General features: G+C 58.4%; 1 protein-coding gene and 1 non-coding gene across 11 annotated transcripts in view; both read left to right on the top strand.

The window, feature by feature from the left end:
- PRRC2B (proline rich coiled-coil 2B) overlaps positions 1–19,567 on the top strand; it is an 88,521-nt gene extending 68,954 nt beyond the window's left edge. For 3 of the 10 annotated variants that reach the window (XM_058693767.1, XM_058693766.1, XM_058693773.1), the window contains 16 exons: positions 793–989; positions 1,570–1,715; positions 2,266–2,407; positions 4,229–4,311; positions 4,778–4,966; positions 5,111–5,308; positions 5,757–5,843; positions 6,561–6,665; positions 6,824–7,016; positions 7,863–7,960; positions 8,894–9,021; positions 9,596–9,836; positions 12,542–12,721; positions 13,306–13,397; positions 15,524–15,605; positions 16,950–19,567. In XM_058693767.1, the coding sequence (XP_058549750.1) occupies positions 793–989; positions 1,570–1,715; positions 2,266–2,407; positions 4,229–4,311; positions 4,778–4,966; positions 5,111–5,308; positions 5,757–5,843; positions 6,561–6,665; positions 6,824–7,016; positions 7,863–7,960; positions 8,894–9,021; positions 9,596–9,836; positions 12,542–12,721; positions 13,306–13,397; positions 15,524–15,605; positions 16,950–17,084 (2,296 nt within the window). In that variant the 3' untranslated portion in view covers positions 17,085–19,567. Of the gene's footprint in view, positions 1–792; positions 990–1,569; positions 1,716–2,265; positions 2,408–4,228; positions 4,312–4,777; positions 4,967–5,110; positions 5,309–5,756; positions 5,844–6,560; positions 6,666–6,823; positions 7,017–7,862; positions 7,961–8,255; positions 8,517–8,893; positions 9,022–9,595; positions 9,837–12,541; positions 12,722–13,305; positions 13,398–15,523; positions 15,606–16,949 lie in introns of those variants that run through there. The other 7 variants (XM_058693769.1, XM_058693770.1, XM_058693768.1 and 4 more) reach the window with 7 other exon arrangements.
- Positions 11,767–11,850, top strand: LOC131492274 (small nucleolar RNA SNORD62). The gene has a single exon (XR_009251977.1). It is a non-coding gene; the product is annotated as a small nucleolar RNA SNORD62 (small nucleolar RNA).
- Positions 19,568–21,336: the final 1,769 nt, after the last annotated feature.

Genomic DNA, 21,336 nt, shown 5'->3' with positions numbered 1-21,336 from the left:
CTGGTGGGAAGAGCCAGGCAGTGGCAAAAGCAGGTGAGCTGCCTGAGGCCCTGTGAGCGTCTCTCAGGGGATCTGGAGGCTTCCAGGTGGCTCAGGTTTGTGTGGCTCATTGCCTGCAGGCTGCCTGGAATCCGGGAGAGGGGAGAGCCCGTGCAGAGACTCACTCGTGCAGCCTGTTTTTCTGATCCATGCCTCCGCCTGAGGAAGGCCACTTCCTACCTCCCAGTCTCCTTAGAATCCAGGGCCAGAAACCTGGGGGCCAGAAACCTGGATTGGAATCCACTCAGCCCCAAAGAAGGAGCCCTAGGGGAATGCTGATCTTTCCAGGTGTTGGGCTGGCCTAGCTTTCCAGGCCCCAGCTGCTGACACGGGGCTTTGCTTCTGACTTCTGCTGAGAGCCTTGTTGTGCGGCCTGGCCCGGCTCCTTGACTCCCTGGTCAGTCTCCTGTGTCAGGAGCGGTAAGGGCTGTGGCCCTGCTCTGGGCGTTCCCCTTCGTTCTCTCCTGTCTGCAGCCCTGCTGAGTTTGGCACGCAGTGGGAAAGAACCGAGGCACTGAGCCCTGGAAGGGGTCAGAGAAGACCAGTTGTCCCCGTGAGCCGGCAGAGCCACCGCAGCAGTGTGGCCGTAGGAGGGCTGCCGCCGGGGAGCAGCTTCGACTGCGCAGAGGGGGCGCGCTGTAGGTCAGGGCCCTGTGTCCACGTGCGTGCCGTGTGCACATGCTGATCGTCCCTTTCTCTCCTTCCCCAGCCTCTGGCCGCTTCTGAGCTAACACGGTTCCTCCTTCTTCCTAGGTCCCCAGATGAGGCCTTGCCCGCGGGTCTCGGTTGCAGCAGTGGGAGCGGCCACTACGTGCTGGAGCGGGTGGCCCACGGTGCCTCTGACATCCCCGAGGCCTCCTGTGAGACGGCGGAGGAGGCGGCCAAGCTGGTTGCTCAGAGGGCGGGCGAACAGGGAGAGACCATGAAACAGTTTGACCTGAACTATGGAAGTGAGTCTGTCCCCTCACATCTTCAGGCCCCTCAAAACCGAGGGCCACGGTGGCTTTCGAGGGTCACTGGGTTTGCCCATCTGTTCTCTGGACATCGTGGCCTCTGGGCAGGTGGTGGGCCAAGTTCCAGGGCGACGCTGGTGAGCAGAACGGATATGGTTCCCGCCCTCCTGCTGCTCACAGCCTTGCCACCCCCCGTAGCAGCCCCGGTGCCCCAGTTTTACAGAGGGAGACCCCGAGGCTTAGCGAGGTTGTGTGGTGTGTCCAGGGTCACGCGGCTGGCTGGTGCCAGAGCAGAGACTTTGGTCACCCGCGTCTTTCCTTAAACTGTAGTGTTACTGGCGTCTGCGGTGTGAGATGACCATGTGCCGAGGAGGCCTGGGCGGGGGAGGGGGGGGGAAGGGACCCTTTCAGGATTTCCATAGACTCCAAGTACAGTCTGCTCCTTGGAGGCATCAGGCCTGGTGCCGCCCGACCTTCGGAGCTGAGCTGTCCTTAGATATGAGAAACCGGTAAGGTTGGGTTGTTCTTTCTTCCGATGAATGGAGACACTGTCCCTTCTTGTGAAATCTGGGTTCAGATTCCATCATTGAAAACTGCGGATCCAGCCCTGGGGAGGAGAGTGAGGTGGGCCCCATGGCGGGCGAAGGCTTCATTGAGGTCCTGACCAAGAAGCAGCGCCGTCTGCTGGAAGAAGAGAGGAGGAAGAAGGAGCAGGCCGTGCAGGTAGGGGGTGTGGGGTGGAGGGCAGGCCGGCACAGGGAAACCCAGAGCGAGGAGAGAAAGTTCTGAATCAGGCCCAAGCTAGAAGAGGGGAAGGCGGGCACAGCAGCGTGCTTGTGCCCCCGACGTCCACCAACCCTGTTGTCGTGTGGGAGTAGGTGATGTTAGCCCAGTGCTTGGAGAAGGTGACTCATCCCAGGTGACAACAGGATGCAGACCTCCCTCAGGCCCCCCAGGCCCCCCTCCTCCCACCACTCCAGCCTGTGTGGGATGAGATTCGTCACCCAGGGCGTCTCGAGGGCCGGGGACCCTGTATTCGAACTGCAGTCAGGCATGGACCCTGCACCCTTGGCCTCTGCAGCCTGCGTGCACCGGCCTGTCGCCCTTCCCGGGGATGGTGTGGTTGGCCTTGCCATTCACCCGTGGCCGAGGCCTTGAGATGCCAGCGTTCCTGCACCCCTGGGGCAGTTTCCCGTGGTGTGGTTCTGGCGGGGAGAACTCGTGCTTCACGCCTCACGTCTGGGCCGGACAGCGTCACCTCTTTTCTCCTTAGGTGCCTGTCAAGGGTCGAGGTCTTTCCTCCCGTATTCCTCCTCGGTTTGCTAAAAAGCAGAACAACTTGTGCCTGGAGCAGGGTGATGTGACCATGCCTGGCAGCAGCCTGGGCACGGAGATCTGGGAGAGCAGCGGCCAGGGTAAGAGTTGGGTGCTTGGGCTCAGCTGTTTGGTCCACGGCTGTCCCCAGGGCAGGGGGTCTCTTCTCTGGGAGCGTCCTGCTTTGGGGCTGTGCATGCCTGTGGGGTTTGCCTGTCTCCTGCCTCCTCTCCGGAGCCACGGTGTCAGATACCGTCTCGGCACCACCGGCAGCCCCTGAACAGCTGGAAACTCCCCCGCCTGCGGTTTGGGGCAAGAGTGCACCATTCCTTGCGTCCACTGATCTGGACAGGGGAGGCCCCGTCCCTGCCCGGCTCCGGTCACGGGGGGAGTTGGCTCGACTCCTTTGCCCCTGTCAGGCACCCAAGAAACTCAGCTTGTGGAGGAGCACCAGGTGACCGCCAGGGAGGAGGAACGGGTCCGAAGCTTTCCTGTCTGTGCCGCGTGCCGGCCCTGACGCCGGGCGCTCCTGGCCGCTCCTCCTCATGCTCTCCTGAGCCAGACAGGCTTGAGACCAAAGTGAGGAGACCTCACTCTTTGGAAAATTTATTTTCCTGAACTTAAAAAAAAAAAAAAAAAAAAAATTCAAACCCAATGCTCTTTTTTTTTTTTTGGTAACTCTTCGTTTTAAAATACAAAAGCAATTTTTTTTTTTTTAGCGTTTGTTTTTGAGGGAGGGCACGAGTCAGAGGGGGGCAGAGAGGGGGACAGAGGACCAGAAGCAGGCTCTGCGTTGACAGCGTGAGCCGGACGTGGGGCTTGAACTCACGAGCTGTGAGATCATGACCTGCGCCGAAGTCGGACACCCGACCGACCGAGCCACCCAGGTGTTCCTGAGATACAAAACCATGTTAATCGAGCAGATTCTTCATTAACGCCTGCTTGAGGCAGAGCCCTGGAGAGTACACAGGTGAAGAAAAGCATGATGCTTCACAGGGGAGCCTAGAGAAATTATCCATTTCCGGTGTGTTAAAGTAGCCGAGGACCCTGGAGTGCAGTGACGTGATCCCAGAGCCACATGACAGACACTCAAAATTCTGGGTCCTAGGTGTTGATTCTTTGAATCTTCCCTCCTGGCCTGTCACGTTCCGGGCTAAAACCTAGGTTCCAACACGTTACAAATAACACTGGACGACGTTCAACTCTGATTCAAAGTATGATCTTCTCTTCATAAAATATGGCTGTGAGTTGATTTGGTAGCACAAATCAACAGGGCACACAAATCAACAGTGTGAGCAGGGCATCACACAAATCAACAGCTCACACAAATCAACAGTGTGAGCAGGGCATCACACTCCGAATGTCCTCAGATAACCTCCCAGGTTGTCGCTCGGAGCAGGCTGGACGCCAGCCCCTGCCCTCAGGCCTTTACCGCCGGGACCCGCCTCACTGGCCGCTCAGCCCAGGGGCGCGTGCACGGCTTCAGAGGGTCCCTGGCTCTGAAAATAGCACGTCGGGTTTGCGTACATACGCAGGCTCTGCGGCTTTGGTGGGAGTCCTGGAGTGGTCCTCGAGCTAACAGAGGTTGAGTAGTACCAGCCTAGATCCTCGAGAGACTCTGTGAAGCTGCCAGGCTTGTAGAAATGAACAATCGGCTTAAGATTAAGACCACGTCAGTACACGGAGTAGCGGTACAGCTTTCTCACGGATGTGAACGAGAAGTTGCTGGCGTGCCTTCCAGAGCAAGTAGCGGATGAAGTAAAGGGAAGCACGCTTCTTGGAGTGTGAGGATGTTGGGAAGTCGGGTGAAGCTACCAGAGCAGCTCCAGTGCCCTGCATGGGGCAGGAGAGCTGGGAGGGGCTGCGCCAGCCAGGCGGTTCCCCTGCGCGGCCCTGACTCTCTGTCTTGCACCCTCGGGCAGCCCTCCCCGTCCAGGCCCCGGCCAGCGACTCCTGGACTAAAGCCGCAACTGCCTTCAACAGCGCCGAGCCTGGCTCCGCCGAGGTGAGTGACCACTGAGCCGCTCGCGGGCAGCGCGCGAGCCCGCCGCCCCCACGGCCGGCTCGTCCTGGGCCTCGTGCACCCTTGCCCAGCCCAGCTCTTCCTCGCCGAGCCGATGAGCCCGGCCCAGAGCCTGATTCCACCGGCCCTGGCTTGGCGCTGGTCTTTGTTCCTGACTTCTGGGGAGGTGGGCGACCGGGCCCGTGGTGGCAGTCAGGCCCTGTCTGACCTGGCCACAAGGGAATGAGCTTGGCGGCCCCATCCCTGGCGCCCATTGCATATCGTGGTTTTTTTGATCGCGTCTTCAGTTGCTGGGTACTGTTGGCGGGTCAGGGCCCAAGTCAGGACGGGGCTAAAGAGGACAGGCTTACGGGGGTGTGTCTCAGCCACGCACTTGGTCCCACTTCCTGGGCAGTCCCGTGTTGGAGTTTGGGGGTCAGGGTTCTCACCCGTTTTGTGCCTTGCACAGCAGGGTTTTAAGAGCAGCCAGGGGGATAGCGGCGTCGACCTGAGCGCCGAGTCTCGGGAGTCGTCTGCAACATCCTCCCAGCGCAGCTCCCCGTATGGCACTCTGAAGCCGGAGGACATGAACGGGCCTGGCCTGGAGCCCAAGGCTGACGGCCACAAGGAGCAGGCCCAGAAGCAGCCCGAGCCAAAGGTCAGCTGGAAGTCCCTCCATGGAGGCCTGGGCCGGGGCAGGGGACTGCCGTCCCTTGTCTTCTCCCCTCTTCCTGGTGCTCAGAAGCTGGGGACTGGGGTCCTTCCAGCCCGTGTTTCTCAGCATCTCTGGTTTTCTATCAAGGACTCGGATCAAGGCTCAGGACAGAGCAAGGAGCACAGACCGGGACCCATTGGCAATGAGCGCTCTCTGAAAAACAGGAAGGGCTCAGAGGGGGCCGAGCGGCTGCAGGGAGCCGTCGTCCCGCCCGTTAACGGAGTGGAGATTCACGTGGACTCTGTGCTGCCGGTGCCGCCCATTGAATTTGGAGTCAATCCAAAAGTGAGGCTTGGATGTGTTTCTTTCCCACCCCCCAACCCCCCCTCACAAGTCCCCCGTGGTTTTGAACTTGGAGAGGGAGGGGAGGTGCTGAGGCGGGGCTGTCACCTAGAAAGAGCCGGGGGACAGAAGCTGAGCAGGTCTCTGGGGGAGTATGTCAGCCTGCAGGATGAGGCAGGTGCCACTGAGCTGCCTTCTAGATTATTCTGACACCAGCCAGGTTCTCAGGCTGGGCAGACCAGTGATCTTCACCGTCTCTTTCGGGATTGGCCAGTGGGCATAGGCAGGGAGCACGGAGGGAGGGTCATGGGGTGGCGTCCTTTTTTGGGTGCTATCTGGTGGACGCTGCCCACTAGATTTCTTGAGTCTTGGAGACTGGATCAAATTAATGTGTGCCTCTTCTGAAAAGCGGGCAGATGATTTCTTTCAGTGAGCTCTTCCTTCTCTTCAGGACTCGGATTTCAGCTTGCCACCTGGCTCTGCCTCTGGGCCCGCAGGGAATCCGGTCGTCAAACTTCAGGATGCCTTGGCCAGTAACGTGAGTGTGTGTTTCCCCCTGTTTCTTGTGCTGGCAGGCCCTGGAGAGAAAGGAGCAAGGCTTCTGGGGGGCTCTGAAGCCAGAGGAGGGGGCCAGCACCAGCTTTGGGGTCAGGCCTGGGTGCGCGGCACAACGCGTTCTCTAGCTGGTTACGTGTCCTCGGGCGTGTTGTGTAAATGTCCTGTGCCCCGGTTTTGTGATCTTAACCACGGGAAAACAGAACTTCTCAGGTCCCGGTTATTTGACGTTCTGTGGTTACGTATGTTTGGTAGTGCTGGGATAAACCAACGTGTTTACTCAGAATCCCTCTGATACGCTGAGGGGCACTGGGCACACATAGGAGGGTCTGTTGGCCACATGTGTGAAGAAACGTTACCAGGGACCTCGTTCAGTTTCTGGTGGGGGGCGGAGACGGGACCTGGGGGTCTCCACGCCAGGCGTCGGCGCCTCTGTGCTGGCAGCCCGTCGTTGCGCCTGGCGCGGCCGCCCCTGCCCGAGTGCTCCGTGAGCTGTGGGTGTGCAGGTGGCTCTCCACAGACTTCTGTTGAGGGAATCGGGGAAGACCACCGACCGGAGCAGATCAGCTTGGGTGTCTGCTCCCGGCAGGTTCACCGTAGGGGTCTTGAGCGCCCGCGGGCAAAACCAAAGGTGCGTTTTGCTCTGCTGTCATGTTGGCCCTGTGCCTGTCGTGTTCCATGGTCTCCTTTCCCCTTCCAGGCTGGGTTAACACAAAGTATTCCCATCCTCCGGCGTGATCATCACATCCAGAGGGCCATCGGCCTCTCCCAAATGTCCTTCCCCACCGCCGACCTCACCCTGAAGGTAACGCCAGGCCGGTGCTAGGCGAAGGCTGCGGGGCGCCTTAGCTTGCCGAGGGCTGGAGCACGCAGCCCCGCCCGCCCGCCCGCCCATCCTGGGGCCTCGATCTGTGCCGTCCCCCGCCTTCTTGGAAGTAATTCTTCCCTCCCCTTGCTTTCCAGATGGAGTCCGCACGCAAGGCTTGGGAAAATTCACCCAGTTTGCCAGAGCAGAGCTCCCCGGGAGGCGCGGGCTCGGGAATCCAGCCCCCGTCCTCTGTGGGCGCCTCCAACGGCGTCAGCTACAGCTCGTTCGGCGGAGTTTCCATGCCGCCCATGCCCGTGGCCTCCGTAGCACCCTCTGCTTCTCTTCCAGGTATCTCCTCCCTCACCTGAACCAGCTCAGGGAGGCTCCCTTCGCTGTCAGGAGAAAAGTGGTGCCGGCCCTGAGCGCCTCCCCCTACCCTGACTTGAGTGTGCAAGAGTAGGGGCTTGTTGATGGGCCGGGTGGTCCTGGCCTCCCAGGTGCTACAGACCCCTGGCCCTCCCCTCTACCCTGCGTCCCTTCTGTGGTGTGGGAAGCAGACCAGGGGCAAGCAGAGACAGGGCTTGGAGTCAGAGCCGGGTCACATGCAGGGGCCGTGGCCTCTCCGCCTTCGAGTGGCTCAGCCCTCCGGGCCACGGCCCCTTCCTTCCTCTGTGAGATACACCTGGCTCTCTCTGGGCTGTTAGCTCGTTGACACAGAGTCAACCTGCAAAGTGCTTCGTGTCGGCCAAGCCCTCACAGGTGGCCCGTCAGTGGTAGACCGCTGTGTTGGTGCCCCCAAGGGAGAGGGCAGGGGTTTTGAGGGCCCAGCTGCCAGGGTCTCGACGCATTTCCAGTGGACCGTCCTGCTCTCCACCGTGGACTCCGTGCAGGGAGACAGAGGAGTAGGGGCCGAGACCAGGGCTGCCTGAGCGGCAGTGGAGCCCCTCCCCAGGGTGTGGTTCAGTGGGCCCGGGGTCTGGTGAGCGAGGTCAGTTGTCCACCCCCCTGGGCCCGCGTTCCCCTGGGGGCGAGCAAGTGTGGGGCTGTGGGGCGCAGGGCCAGCAGCAGGGGACCGAGCAGGCTCTGCACACGCTCCGTCCCTCCCACTGATTCCCCAGGAGAGTGTGCGTGCGTGGACGTTCAGGAGGGGTGAGGCTTGACCCTGTCCTGTCTGCTCTCGGGTTCTGTTTGCAGGCAGCCACTTGCCACCTCTGTACCTGGACGGCCACGTGTTTGCAGGTCAGCCTCGGCTGGTTCCTCAGACGATACCTCAGCAGCAGAGTTACCAGCAGGTGATGACAGCCGGACAGGTGGCCCCGTGGGGGATGGGGATGCGCAGCACACGGTGGCATTAACTTCCCTTCTCGACTTGCGTACTGTCTTGTTTCTGTGTCCCCTCACGTGGACCGCCCAGCACCCAGCCCATCCTAGCAGGCAGGAAATGTTTGGTGAATGAACACAGGAGAGGCAGGGAAGAGGAATGGAGCTTGGCACTCTAGACTCCTAGATCCCCTCTGTCAGTTCTTCCTGTGTCCTAGCTGGGGAATTAGCTGAAATGGAATTCTCTTTGGTATCCTTTGGTATCAGGTATCCTTCTGATGAAGAGAAGAAAGGCCTAGACTCCCAGGCATGGATGCGTTAGAAAGAGGTAGTTTTAGAAATGTGCAGGTGTTTGTTTTCGTGCAGGATGGGCGTATTTTCTGTGCTGCAAGGGGCAGAGTTCTGGAAGTCTCCCTCCTGAACCTGGTGCGGGGCCTTTGATGGTCTGGCACCCCATGGACCTGTGTGCCTGGATGGTGGGGCCCTTGGGCAGAAGTAGATTTGGGGACAGAGAGCAGAGGACTTGGCCTGTCCCGGTCTCTTTATGAAACATGTTCTTAAACGTTACGTTGTTGAGATTTATGACGTACCGGATCATACTGAATGTAGTTTTCGTGTATGTTTCCCGTTGACAGGTGCATGCTGAAATGCACCTCTGTGGACAGCTGTAGCCAGAATTCGTTCTTGCTGTTGTATAGAACCCAACGTAGGAAATCATGGTTTGGGGTTGATACCCAGGTTTTGCCTTTTCCCCAAGAGCAAGGAAAGCACCGGAAGGCCATGCTCCAGTTTGCATTTGGGGCAGTGTTTGAGCTGCTGCGTGGAGCAGGGGGTGTGGCGGGGGGGGGGGGGCAGACACCCACCCTGGAGGGCACTGCGGTTACCTGCCTGGCTTCCCACCACAGGCTGCCGCTGCCCAGCAGATCCCGATTTCCCTTCACACGTCTCTGCAGGCTCAGGCCCAGCTTGGACTGAGGGGCGGGCTCCCCGTCTCCCAGTCTCAGGAGATCTTCAGCTCCTTACAGCCCTTCAGGTGAGGTGCAGCCAGAAGCTCAGGCCCCCGCGGCCCGTGGATGTGCCCCTCTGGACTGTTTCCACTCCACAATTCTCTGCTTGGCGGTGGGTCGGGGGCGTGGTGGTCTCGGCACCGCAGAGTCATTATTAACCTGCTGCAGGAGCTGCCGTGGGCTTGATAGCACTCGATGGTTGGCCTTGTTTTTCCTTTCCCTGTCATCCTACCCCTCCTGAGCCCCTCCTCTTCCCATCTCCCACCACCCTCGGTGGGCTCTTCCCACGCATCTGAGGTCCTGTGCTTTTGGCATCCCCTGGGTTTTCCTGTGCCTTGTACAGCCTGGATGATTTCGCTCGTGTAATCGAGTGATGCTCAGACTGTGGTCTCTAGACCTGCAGCGTCAGCACCATCTAGGAGCTTGTCATAAATGCAAATCCTCAGGCTCTGTCCCAGGCCCTTCTGAGTCAGAAACTCTGAGGGCGAGGCCAGCAGTGTGGGTTTTAGCAAGCCCTCTGGGGGATGGTGGGGTGTGCCCTCATTTGAGACCCCCTGGTGTAGTCCTGCACCCGACCCACTATCTGTCTGGCTTTTGCAGATCTCAGGTGTACATGCACCCCAGCCTGTCACCGCCCAGCACCATGATCCTCTCTGGAGGCACGGCCCTGAAGCCTCCCTACTCGGCCTTCCCAGGCATGCAGCCCTTGGAGATGGTGAAGCCCCAGTCCGGCTCCCCCTACCAGCCCATGAGCGGAAACCAAGCCCTGGTCTACGAGGGCCAGCTCGGCCAGGCTGCTGGCCTGGGTGCCTCGCAGCTGTTGGACTCCCAGCTTCCACAGGTCAGGAATTCGGCCCCTCTCGCCCAAAACACTGGGCTTTTTTCTTCCACCACGGCTTTCTCCCTCGTATCTGCCTCTCGCTGCGTGCTGACTTACATGCTGTTTGCGACCATTGGGACTGGTCCTCGGGCTGCTAGAACTGGGGCCAGGTCTCCCACCTCATGTGCCTATCCCAAGAGTGCTGCTTCTCCCGCGGCTTCTCTCCCGCCCTCATCCTGGGGGGGCTTGGAGATGAGGTGTGCGCGTCCTCCTGGCATTCCCACCGATGCTTCTAGACCGCTGTCCCTCCCTTCTCCCTTGAAACCCCAGCTCTGGAGCCCATAGTGTTGACTACCGCACTGGCCTCCGTGTTGCTGTGAGTCCATATTTTGAATCTAGCATTTGGCTTCATGTCGTCCTCTCCCGTGACCGTCTGCAATATCAGACACCTTCGGGGGTCACCCCTCTCCTCCTCTGGCCCCTGGTCCAGTCTCTGCGACACAGCTCCTGTTACAGCTGCTGGTGGTTTCGACGTCTGCGTAGATGATACGTCGTCTCTGTACGCACAGGCCCCGTTGCCGCCGCCGGTCCTCTGTGCCCGTGATCCTGTCTGGATTGGTCACTGCTAGAAACTGTACCTCTTTCTTTATCTCAAGATTAAGGGTCCTACCCGGTCACCGCCTCTGCTTTCTTAGCTCTTTCCCTCCAGCCACCTTTTTATCACCTTCCCCCTATGGGCTCACTTCCTTCTCTGCTCACTTCTTCTCTTCTCTGGGCCCCCCTGCAGTGTTTCCACCTTGGTGGAGTCCAGTCCCGCCTTTGCACAACTGTCTGTGCCAGGAGAACGCCAGCCCCGCTCAGACCACCTGCGGCTGCACGTCGGCAGCCGCACTCAGGCCCGGTCCCTCCCCGCCGCCCCAGCACCCGCTCCTGACTTGCAGCTTCCTCCTCACCACCTTCCACCCGCCTGCATCTTGCTTACGGTGTCCCTAGAGAAACAAGATCTCGTGTCGGGTCTCCTGCCACAAGGGTGGGCTAGTCGTGCCCGGGAGAGGCCCCCTCACCCCCCGTCCCTTCCAGCCAGCCTCCTGCTCGCTCCTACAGCACATGTCCCGTCAGCACACAGACGAGCTGCTCGCAGGGCCACCCTCTGGGGAGGAGGGTCCTCCGGATTATACCCAGACAGCCCTATTGTTCCTCCTTTCAAAAAAAAACAAAAAAAAACAAAAAAAAAACCCAACAAAATTGTGTAAGCACACGCATCAGTTCCCAGTGGTTATTCTTTGCTCTCGTCCTGCTGCCCCGTCGGCCACACTTGACCCAGAGATGCTCGTTCCCCCAGAGTCCTGTTCTTCGCTCAGTTCACGGGCACCATCCTGGCGAAACCCTCCTCGTTACCCGCCTGGTCTGTGGCTTCTCCGTGTCCCGCGGGCTCTGCTCTCCGACCCCTGTCTAGCCCTGTGGCTCTGCGTCCCATCCAGACTGTCTTGGTGGTGCCCCCAGCTGTGTTCTCCAGCCTGTGGGTTACGCGTCGCCTCTGCTCTGGCGTCTTGCGGCATCTCCTGCGTGACACGTGCTGGCACCGTGTCCAAGACCTGAGTTCTCCTGGTCCTCCTGGCTGTCGTGTCCGTGTCCCCTGTAGGTCCCCACTTCCCCTTGCGCCTCCTCTGATCCTTCCGCAGGGGTCCTGTTGGCCCTACCTGTGGAAAGCATTCCGAATCCAGCCATGCCTCATCCCCGCCCTCCACCTTCCTCCCCCTCCAGGCTCCCGTGGGGGCTCCTCCCTGATCTCCCGCCTCTGCTCTTGGGCCTGACAGTCTGTTCTCCACACACCAGCCAGGGTGCCCCCGGAACACAAGTCTCCCGAGATACAGCGCTGTCCTCCTCCTCGTCCCGCTCCCTGCTGTGTGCAGGGAGGAGCCTGGGGTCTGGAGGCTCTGGCTGCTGCTCGTCTCAGTGATGCAATTCCAATAGATCCTTCTGACCCTCCACTGTGGACTCAACGCAGGGGGTGAAGAGGAAAGTGACTGAGAGACGACAAGTGGCTTCCTTGCGCCAGTCCCGAGTCTCCAGGCCCCTCTCCTCCCTGTCACCCCCCCCCCCCCCACCGCCCCCACTTTCTTCTGATATAACAGCCTTCAGAAGGATCCAGAGTCTCCAGTTCAGTTCCAGAACCCCTGAACCCCAGAAGCCCAGAACCCAGTTGTGTCTTGTTTTGTATCACCATTAGAGCAATAGCAAAGCAACAGAGGAGTTTTGCCTTTTTGTGCTGCACAAAAGAGGCCAAAGATACACATCCACACAGCTTTCGTCTCTGGGGGCTCGCTTGGACGTTGCTTCCTAAGAAGCCTTCCTGACCTTCCCTTCCTCTTCCCCATCCCCCACACACATGGGGTTTGGTTTGCTGCCCGCATTCCACTTGCTGGGTGCGAGCAAGAAGGTCTGGGGTGCACGTGGCTCTTGCAGCCCAAGAGAGGAGCCGTGTGCGTGGCCTTGGGCTTATCTTCACCCCCTGCCTTGTTCTGGCGATCAGACCTGCCCCTCCCTCAGAGGGTGTGCTCGAACAGAAACCCAGAACCTTTGGCTGTGCAGAGGCCTCTCTTTAGCTGTCTGGAAACGAGAACCTGAAGCATAATCTGTGTTTGCTCTTGGGGGCAGGTGTGACCAGTAGTCTGTGGCTTTCTCCCCAACATCCATGCCTCCTCTTGACTGTCCCTGTCATCCAGCAGCTGACGATGCCGCTGCCTGGCTCCCAGCTGCCTCTGCCTCGGTACGGCTCCGGGCAGCAGCCCCTGATTCTGCCACAGTCCATCCAGCTGCCACAGGGGCAGAGCCTCTCCGTCGGGGCTCCCCGACGAATCCTTCCACCTGGGTCCCAGCCTTCGGTCCTTAACACCAGCAGAGAGGTAAGGATGACTTCATCCTGTCGCGTCCTGGGGAGAACCCTTACTAGCTAGTCAGGAACCACTGTTGTGGCAGAAAGTGCCAGAGGTCTAGGTGAGGGGCAAGCTCTTGGCCTCACCAGACCACTGGTTTCATGCTCGTGGGGAACCCCATGGCGGGACCCCCTTGGTTCCTGTGTAAGCTAGCGATGGGAACCAAGGCCCAGAGCAGAGGGGAGGAGTGTGGTAGCTGATGCTGATGCTTGGGCCCTTCGGCCTGTGGAGCCGCTGTGGGGCCATTTCAGAGACCCGTCCCCCAGATCCCCAGAAAATGTGTCTGGCCTGGGCTCTGCCGATGGCCGTCCCGGTTGTGACGCACAGTCCTGTCTCCCCACTGCACTTCAAAAAAACAAAAACACAGAGTACAGTTCCCACTTCCAAGAAGCCGCCTCCTGAGCCTAGACTGGGGGGCAGGGGAGTACGCATTTCTTTAGAGAATTCCTCTGTCCGCCGAAGTCCTCATCGGCGGCTCTGCACGGGCGGTTCAGTGAGGGCCAGGTGTCTCCAGGGCCATCGAGTGACCCCTCATTCCTTCTTGATGTCTTTAGTCCTCTCAGATGGAGATGAAGGGCTTCCACTTTGCCGACAGTAAACAGAATGTTCCTTCAGGAGGCTCCGTGCCATCACCGCAGACTTACAGGTAAAGAAATGCCCCGGGAGTCGGATGCTGCATCGCCGAGTACTTGGTCTAGATGCGACTCAGTGGTGCTGGCGAGTCCTAGGGGACCAGGGAGAGCCCCGAAAGGGCCCTGAGGCTGGGTCCCCTTGGAGGCCACGTGTCACCTTGAAGTTTCAGTGCTGGGACACACTCCTGTTTTAGTTAACCATGGAGAAATCAGGAACTGTCAGAGCAGTTTGCCTTTAATCGTCATAATAAAATGCTCTGGTTTGGGAGAGCCTTCTGGAAAGGTAGGAAAAGGAACAACGGATGTTTTACTAGTGTGAGGCCCATCCTGACTGCTCACAGCTTTCTCACCAGATTTTACAAAGGATTTACTGGCCAGGAAGGTACACGCCCTGGAAGGCGGGGAGAATTCCCTTTCCTCAGGGCTGCCTGTCCCCTGCACCGAGCCTCTGGCCCTGCCAGGCCGGTGGCCGCTGGCCTCACAGGGGCATCCGGGCCTCCCACAGCGCGGACCGGCACCTTCTCTTTGCGTCCTTGGCCTCGGTCTCTGCCTCCAATAGCTGCCCCGGGTCCCTTACTTAGCTGGATCTGGAGGTGGCTTTGTGTGAATCCCTGTGCTGAATTCCTTCTACTAGAAAGTGGCAGAACCAGTGGTTCGCTGACCTGCTCGCCCCTGAGGAGAAGTGTGCGGGGACGGAGGCAGCATGCTGTGGCGTGGGGCCCACGGGTGGGTGCAGCCAACTCTTGTCTCATGTGGGAGAAGCCTGGAGAGCCCTCGGGCTTGCAGGGCAGGGGGTGGGTAGAACAGACGCGCACAGCTCGCAGCACCCTTGCCCCGTGAGAGGTTAGCAGCCCGGTTCCGGGGCGGCCCGGGCCCCTTGAAGGGAACGCTGTTGCACATCAGGTCGCCATCTCGAGTCTTCGTGCCGTGGCCACGCTGCCCTGTCGCTCCTGGAGTGTCGAGGCTGCGTTTCTCCTCTGTCCCGTCCGTCTGGTCATTCCATACTTCCACATTTCCAGAGAAAGGCGTTTTTTGTGACCTTTTCCCCATTTCATCATCTTTTCTGTTCTTCTTTTATTCTCTTGGCTTCACTTATTTTTGTTTATTTGTTTTGTTCCCCAACCATATTTTTCACAAAGGTCAAAACAACAGAACTGTAGGAAAGGTGCAGCCAGACAGCCACACAGAACAGTGAGCGTAGTTTGGACTAGAGGAAGCTTCGCAGATGAACAGATGCTGTGTCTCCGTGGCTGCCACAGGTGGCATTTAGCCGCATCCAAGGACAGAGACAAACCAGAACACGGAAACTCACATAACAGGAGTCGTCCGTGTCTCTTTAGCGTAAGAATAGCAGCAGCCAACTCTTTGGAGAAAGACTATGTAGAAAACATAAACATTAACGGATAGCCTTTGTTCGGTCGGCATGTTAGTGGGGTTGGGAAAATTGGTGTATTTTCACAGAGCAGTGTTTCCCATGTTTTCTGGACGCAGAGCTTCTGAGGCACGTCCTGCCACAAAAGGGCCCTCCGGTCAGGTCCTTGGACGTGCTTATTGGGGGTCATGCTCCTCAGCACGAGGGGGGTCTAGGTACCCCCACCATCGCGGGTCCTGACAAACTCAGCACATAGCACTTCTCAAGCTTTTGACCACAGAATCTTTTTCTCCACGTGGCATGTAATTAGCGTCCACGAGAACTGATTGTCCAGTCAGTGGAACACATTCAGAAAGACGTCCTGAAAGATTTTTGTTGCTCTTGGTTTCCCTTTCCGCCCCTCCCACCCCCATCGTATATAAAAGTGAAAACCTAAGAAAATACTTTGCACCGCCCTTAAGTCAGCTGCATAGACCGTGTGTCTGGGTCACAGAATCCCGTTGGCCCAAACCCCCCAAACCCTGAGAGACGGTCGGTGCCCGTCCACCCGTCTGGTCAGTGTCTGCCCACGGCAGGGGCCTTGGCCTCTGTGCCCTCGGGTGCGTCTGCGTGAGCCGCCCCGGCACCCTCTGCACTCTGGCTGTCCGAGGTCTTGGCTTTCCTCTGTCGGAGAGGGTGCCGCCCGAGCCAGGGCCGCGCTGTGTGCTAGGCTTGACTCCATTGTCTGGCGACGCGCGTGTTCTCACCCCCTGCCTTTGGTTTTTTCAGGCCTAGCTCTGCTAGCCCCAGTGGGAAGCCCTCTGGATCAGCAGTTAACATGGGCTCTGTGCAGGGACACTACGTTCAACAGGTAGAAGATGGCTTTCCAGACCTTCCAGCCCCGGACGCTTAGGCCCATCTCCAGGCGCCAAAAGAGAAGGGACTGTGTCCAACCCATTTGAGTGCTCCTCTTATAAAGAGAGACGTGCCCTAAGCGCTTAGAGTGTGGCGCCGGGAGCCGGCAGCCGGCAGCCTGAGTCCCTCCTGGCGAAGGCATTTCTCCTCTTGACGGGCGTCTGGATCCTTCCTTGTCCTGCAGAGAAGGGAGGATGCGGATTCCTCTGACGAGGTGGTGCCAGAAGGTGGACTCTCCTTCCACAGCGATTTGGGCTGTGAAGGCGCTGGGACTCGGTTAGGTCTGTGGGTCAGCTCTAGAAGCCGCGTGTGTGCGCGTGTGCGCGTGTGCGCGTGTGCGTGTGTGCGCGTGTGCGTGGTGCGCGTGTGCGTGTGTGCGCGTGTGCGCGTGCGCGTGCCGGCTCCAGTAAGTGCTGTGTCTTGTCTCTGTCTTGGCTGGGTGGGATTACGCGTGGAATGACGCCTTCCCGTTCTGTGACAGAAGGGGTTTCTCAGGGTCTCTGCCTTCAGGCACCGTTCTCGGCTACGGCTCTAAAACGCGATGGGGCTCCAGGGCTCCTACGCATCAGGCGTGGTTCTTTTACTAGAACCGCATTCCTGGCTGGTGGAGGTGGAAGTTTGATTGGTTCCCTGGAGGGTCGCTCCTTGAATTGCTTGAACTGAGCTGCTAAAGCTTTCTTCCAGAGTTTGCACCCCGGTGCGGGGGGCAGAGTCGAGGCTGGCCGCTCTGTGACCCGTCCACTGCACAGAGCTGCAGGTCAATGGGACCCTGGCTGGGAATCTCGAGGGCATACTAGGGTCCTGGGGAAAGGTCTCCACAGAGCGGGAGACGGGGGAGGTCCAAGATTGGGGAGGACCAAGTCCACCTAGTGGCCCCGTGCCCCTCGGCAAACATCCGGGAGTTCCGACTCGTGGGGTGCACTTGGATCTGCTCGGGGGCCTTTTACCCTTGGGGCACGGGGGGCACGGATTTGAAAAGGTCTCTCGGGTCGGCCTGGGAAGTGCTGCTCCTTCAGAGGCCCGTGGGCATCACAGAATGCTTCCTGGAGGACCCAGCCTCTTCCTGCCTCTCCGAATCACCGCCCTCAGCACCCGTGGGAGGGGAGAGAGCATCTCACGCCAGTGTCCTTCCTACTCATGCCAGTTCCTTCTCAGTCCGGTCCTTCCACCAAAGGATGGGCTTCTTAGGGTGGCTTTTCTCTGTGACTCAGAAGCAGTCAGGGGGCGGTGGGGGTTGTGTATCCAGACCGGTGTTTCTACGGAAGGGTAACTGTCTTTGTCCCCATTCATCTGTCCAAAGGCCAAACAACGAGTGGATGAAAAACCCAGCTTGGGAGCTGTGAAACTTCAGGAGGCCCCCTCGGCCGCCTCCCAGATGAAGAGAACCGGAGCAATCAAGCCTCGGGCGGTCAAAGTGGAGGAGAGCAAGGCCTGAAGGTGCTTGGCCACGCCTCGCCCCCCGCCTTGAGGACAGGGCCCCCGCTTGGCCTTGACATCTCACCAGATCCATCGTCCAACCACCTGGCCCGGACTGAGAGACCTCCCTTCTCTTCTCCACTCCTGAGAGCTCCATCGTCCAACCGGCTTGCCCCGTGGATACGTGACATTGACCTGCTCGCTTTAATATGAAACAAGCAAGCAAGCAAACGACCCCGACCCCATGTCGTCCCCGCCTCCTTTCCACCGTGACTGTGGAGTGACTCCCACCTTTGTGCAGTACAGATGAGCTCGCCCCACCCCCACCCCGCTCCGCCGCTGGGTCCCCAGCCTTCCCGGCCCCAGGCACAGTGGTTTGTCAGCAGGGCCATTGTAGTTGGAGGCTTTTTGTTGTAAAAAGCGGCTGAAGTTTTTACAAAGGCGGAAGGAAAAGAAAAACAAAAACACAAGCTATGTCTGCGTAGCTGAACTTTTCTACTTTGCCGTCCTCTCCCTCACCTCCTCCTGTTCCGGTCCTACCCTTAACCGCGTCTGCCGCTCCGCTGGTCCGTCGCTGCGATCCCTTAACACCTGACGCAGGCGGGCGCCCCCCACCCCCTGTGCTTCCTCCGTCGGTGAATCGGTGCATCGGTGCCGGGCCGTGCCAGGGGCGGCTGCCTGCTTGGGAGCAGCGAGCGAGACAGGGGAGGTGGGTCGGTGTCACGGCTGGATTCTCGCCCCTGGCCTGAGGACCCCTGGAGTGTAGGGACAGCCCAGTGAAGCTGATGACGATTTTAGCGTAGGAATTACACAGAGTTTCTGTCCTGGACCCTTCTACGGCCGGTGGACATGCTGACCCCTGGGCACCTGAGGTAAACCACGGAGATACACAGTCACCGGCGTTTTCCGGTGTGACCCGGACGGTGCGAGCTGACCGCACCGCGGGCCCCGCGGCGCCTCCGCGTCTAGGGCTCTAGCACCTGGGGGCTGCTGTCTGACCCGCACGCCCTTCTCGAAGCCTTCCGTGACATGCCCTCCTCTTTTCTTCCTGAGCCTGTCTCTTGTCTGGATCTTCCTGTCCTGCCATCTTTCACCCAGCTCGTCCCTGGAGATCGTGAGGCCCCTTCTCGTGGGGACAGGGGCGCACGGACGGTTGTCTGACTGGGTCTGCGGCAGAGGCGTGTGGCGTGCAAGGCTGCTGGGAGGGATCCCTTTCTTTTTTCTCTTTCTTTCTTTTTTTTTTTTTGGCTCCCACTGGCAGACCCGGGTTGTTGGGACAGAGGCACCGGAGCTGGGCAGTGGGTGTCCGTCTCTGCAGACGACTGGGGCAGGGTCCCGGGGCACGGAGGGTTGAGGGTCTGACCCTTGTTCCTCAGCAGCCTGGGGGCGGCCTCGGGGGAAAACGACAGCCTCTTAAGTCTGCAGCGATGCCTCTGGCAAACTGTTTGTGTGAGCCATTTTATGCTGGTTTTTTGTTGTTTCTTCTTAAAATAAGAACTAGAAGGAAATCGTCCCAGGTTTTGTCATTCCAGGGAGAGGGGAAGGGAAATGTCAAGTAATGCACGTGCTCTGCAGAGCATCTAACCAGCCAGCCCGCTGGCGGCTCCTGGGAGGATCTGGCTCAGAGGACAAGCAGCCGGTGAGTGGGGACGTGCCCCGCAGAGTCCACCCTGAGTGCCACCACAGACGTGTAACACCCTGTGGCTCTGAGCTGTATGTTCAGTGCAGAACCGGGTAGGGCAGGGCCTCAGGAACTGTGCACGCGACTCCCTGTCCCCGTTCCCTGCTCTAAGGAAGCGGGGGCACGTCCTGCCCGCAAGGGTGCCGGGCGTCTGCGGGGCTCACCCGGAGAGGGCCGGCTTTCCCGAAAGCCGCCCCGTTGCTTAGTCTGCAGCTTGCCGCGCTCCCCCTCCTGCCTCCACCCTCAGACCTCGCTTACCAGCTGGTCACCTTCATGCCTGAAGCTTAGCTTACTCTGAGGTCCATTCTCGAAGGGCCGCTCACTCGAGGAGTTGCCCGCACTCAACCGCCCCCGTGTGCGCACCTGCTCTTTCTCTCCCCTGCAAGTGTGTGACTGCTGTCCCCGTGACCAGCCGCCCTGCCGACAGCTCCCCTCTGCCACCACCTGGCCCCGCAGGAGCCACCCTCGCTCACCTGTACACTTAGAAACACGGCCACACCCTCACACCTAATTCCGGTGCACGTTGTATGTCAAAAGGAAAAAAAGGCTTTCTCGTTTTGAAATTCAAAGAACAGTCGTGGATGCTGTTACACACTCAAGACGTACCCTGCAGGCAAACCTGCCGTCAGGGTGACAGTCCTCCCTGTTTTGAGAAAAAATAAAAACAAGGTCACCTGTTCTCCAGCCCTTCTCTCTACCCTTGTATTTTCTCTCCTCCCCCTCCCCAATAAAAAAAAAAACAAAAACAAAACACTAGAATTTATTTATATGTATTGATGTTGTAGGTCTAGGTGAAAACCAGTAAATGTTTCACTGCTCTATTTATATATAATGTCTGAATTATTCTGTGCAGGAAAGGCCAGGAAATTGCATGTGAAGTTCAGTGCATTCACCACCTCCGTGTGCCCGAGCTGCCGTCTCTTTCCCACTAAGATGCAGATTTTAAATTGGACTCGGGGCAGAGGGCAGACCTGAGGCCTGCCCGACGTCCCGTCCCTTCCTTGGTCTGATGAAATGCAGTTTTTAGTGCAGAGGTGTTTAAGGTGCAATATCTCTTCCTTTCATGTGGTTTTAGAACCGCGCTCAAGGTTAATGGGGCTTAGGGTCTTATTTTGGTTTCAAACCCTCATCCTCAGAGTGTAAATCCACGCAGAGGCCTCTGCCAGGATGCCGTGGGGCCTTTGGTGGGAACAGGTGAAGACCAGCACTTAGCTTTCCTGCTGCCGAGATTGGGGGGAGGGGAGGGGAGGGGTCGGAGCTCTCTCACCGCACCTTTGCCTCCCTTCTGATGCTGGCAGCTTGGCCTGGCCATTGATGGTGCAGCCCGTTGCTCGGCAACAGGCGACCCTGCAGGAGCGTCCGTCCAGTGCCAGCTACTGAACGGGGCGAAGTCTCAGAGTGTGGGGTCGAGTATCCGAGAGGCATACACCCACTGAAAACTTCTCTGCCAGTTGTATTTGGTCTGGTTTTCTTTACCGTTGCTTCCCCCTTTTTAATCCACCTTACTTTTGTTTTCAAACTTGGAATTCATACACTTCTGGCTCTGGGTTCCTCAAGAGGGAAAACAAAGGATGGACCTACACACTCAGAAATCGGTTGGTTGAGTTCAAAGCTGTGGTCATCCAGCCACTTCTGGGGGTATTGGGGTATCTTGTTGTTAAATGTCGACATCGGGTCTCCAACTACGCCCTCGCCTTCCCGTCTTCAGGATCTGCCTTCTGGATGGTGGGTGAGGTTTGTGAATGATGCTCAGAGCCAAGGAGGCCGAGGGTGTGCACGTGGTTGCACGGCCGTGTTCAGAGACGGCCCACCGAGGCAGTGTGTGGCAGACCGGTAAAGCCCCTCCCTGCTGTTCTGTTCCCCTCCACCAAGCGGCTGCATGTTGCCCCTCAAATCTGTATGTCCCTTTGCACTTCTTGCAGAGCAAGCCTGGGTTAGAAGGTCAGTTGGAAATGGCCTTTGACAACCGAGGACACTACAGAGTGCCTCTGCTTTGTCATGGTTTGTGATGAATGGGAAACGCAGACTTCCGGAAAGCCAGCTCATCCTGCTTGAAAATGAGATGGACCTAAGACAGAGCTCACCTGGGACAGGGTGGCTCAGTGTTGGGGTCTGACACTGTCCCCTAGCCATGCCCTCCTCCAGGACCACCAGCACATATTTGGCTAGTGATGTTCAGGCGCATCTGATCTTGCTGTTCACCATTTCCCCACCCTGGCTGGGGGACCGTGTCCCCAGGACCCTGTGTTCAGCATGTTAGGAAGCCTCAGAGTGGAAATTTCTACTAAGGCCCTGTGTGGATGACTTTCTTCCATTGTTTAAAGGGGATACTGTACTCTAAGCTTTTGACTTCATGCCTTGTGTAGTAAAAGGGTTTGGGTTTTTTGTTGTTCTTAAGAGGGTTGTGTTTTGTTTTTGTTCCCTTTTGTTTTTATTTTGGCCTTTCCTCTCTTTGTCTTTTCATGTAGACCAGATATTTGAAAGGGCAGACGATGGCTAAAGGTGTAACGTGCAGCTTGTTTATACGTTTTCTGGGAAGCTTTTGCCTTGGATGGGAAACGGAATCATGGATTCAGCAGGCCATGGTGGC

The sequence above is a fragment of the Neofelis nebulosa genome, chromosome 12, assembly GCF_028018385.1.
Source record: "Neofelis nebulosa isolate mNeoNeb1 chromosome 12, mNeoNeb1.pri, whole genome shotgun sequence".
Classification (NCBI taxonomy): domain Eukaryota; kingdom Metazoa; phylum Chordata; class Mammalia; order Carnivora; family Felidae; genus Neofelis; species Neofelis nebulosa.
Note: the sequence above shows the minus strand (reverse complement) of the source record. Positions and strands in the feature narration are given on the sequence as shown.